This window comes from Penaeus monodon, chromosome 29, assembly GCF_015228065.2.
Source record: "Penaeus monodon isolate SGIC_2016 chromosome 29, NSTDA_Pmon_1, whole genome shotgun sequence".
Classification (NCBI taxonomy): domain Eukaryota; kingdom Metazoa; phylum Arthropoda; class Malacostraca; order Decapoda; family Penaeidae; genus Penaeus; species Penaeus monodon.
Window position 1 is genome coordinate 28508910 of NC_051414.1, and position 717 is coordinate 28509626.

At 35.6% G+C, this 717-nt stretch overlaps 1 protein-coding gene across 1 annotated transcript in view; it reads left to right on the forward strand.

Annotated features, from left to right (window-relative positions):
- Window positions 1-717, forward strand: part of LOC119591821 (ryanodine receptor-like) — a 15858-nt gene that overhangs the window by 4360 nt on the left and 10781 nt on the right. Inside the window, exon 5 of the mRNA XM_037940565.1 lies at window positions 262-427. Coding sequence (XP_037796493.1) covers window positions 262-427 — 166 coding nt within the window. The remainder of the gene's footprint in view (window positions 1-261; window positions 428-717) is intronic.

The following is a 717-nucleotide window of genomic DNA, read 5'->3' on the forward strand; positions in this document are numbered from 1 at the left end:
GAAATATTGATTAGTACTTGTATAAAAAAGTACAGATAATAACTTAATAGACCAAAATCGTAAAAATTAATAAGTGAATTATTATATATGAATATAGAATATTAATAAAAAATAAAAGTGTATTTAACTTTCTTCATTTTCTTTCGTTTTTTATACACGATGTATGTTATTCAATTACCTGATTTTTTTTTGCAAAACTCAAAATAAAAATTCTCTCTTTTCTTTCCCCAACCATCCACCCTTCCTATCCCAAATCTACAGGACTCTCGTGAACAACCACATCTTCTTCCAACACCCCGACCTCATTCGCATCCTCCGAGTTCACGAGAACGTTATGGCCGTTATGATGAACACCCTCGGGCGTCGTGCTCAGGCCCAGAACGAGACTCAGGCCGTCGAGGGCGAGGCCGCGCAAGCCAAGGAGAAGGTGCGGCCTCAACCTATCCATTTCTTTCTCTGCGTTTACTCTCGATTCCAAATCTTTTTCCTCTGCGTCTACTCTCTGTGTCTACTCTTTTTCTCTGTATTTATCTCTGTTTCTGTTTTGTTTCATCATTTTGGGTTTTCGATTGTCTTACATTTTTTTTTTTTTGATTTGTGTTTTCTAATATCAACCGTTTTTTTGTTGTTGTTTCTGATACTCTTAATTTACTGTGTTTGTTTACTAATATCTATATAGGCTGTACATTATTTCGTGGCTAGGATTTTTTTTTTGGC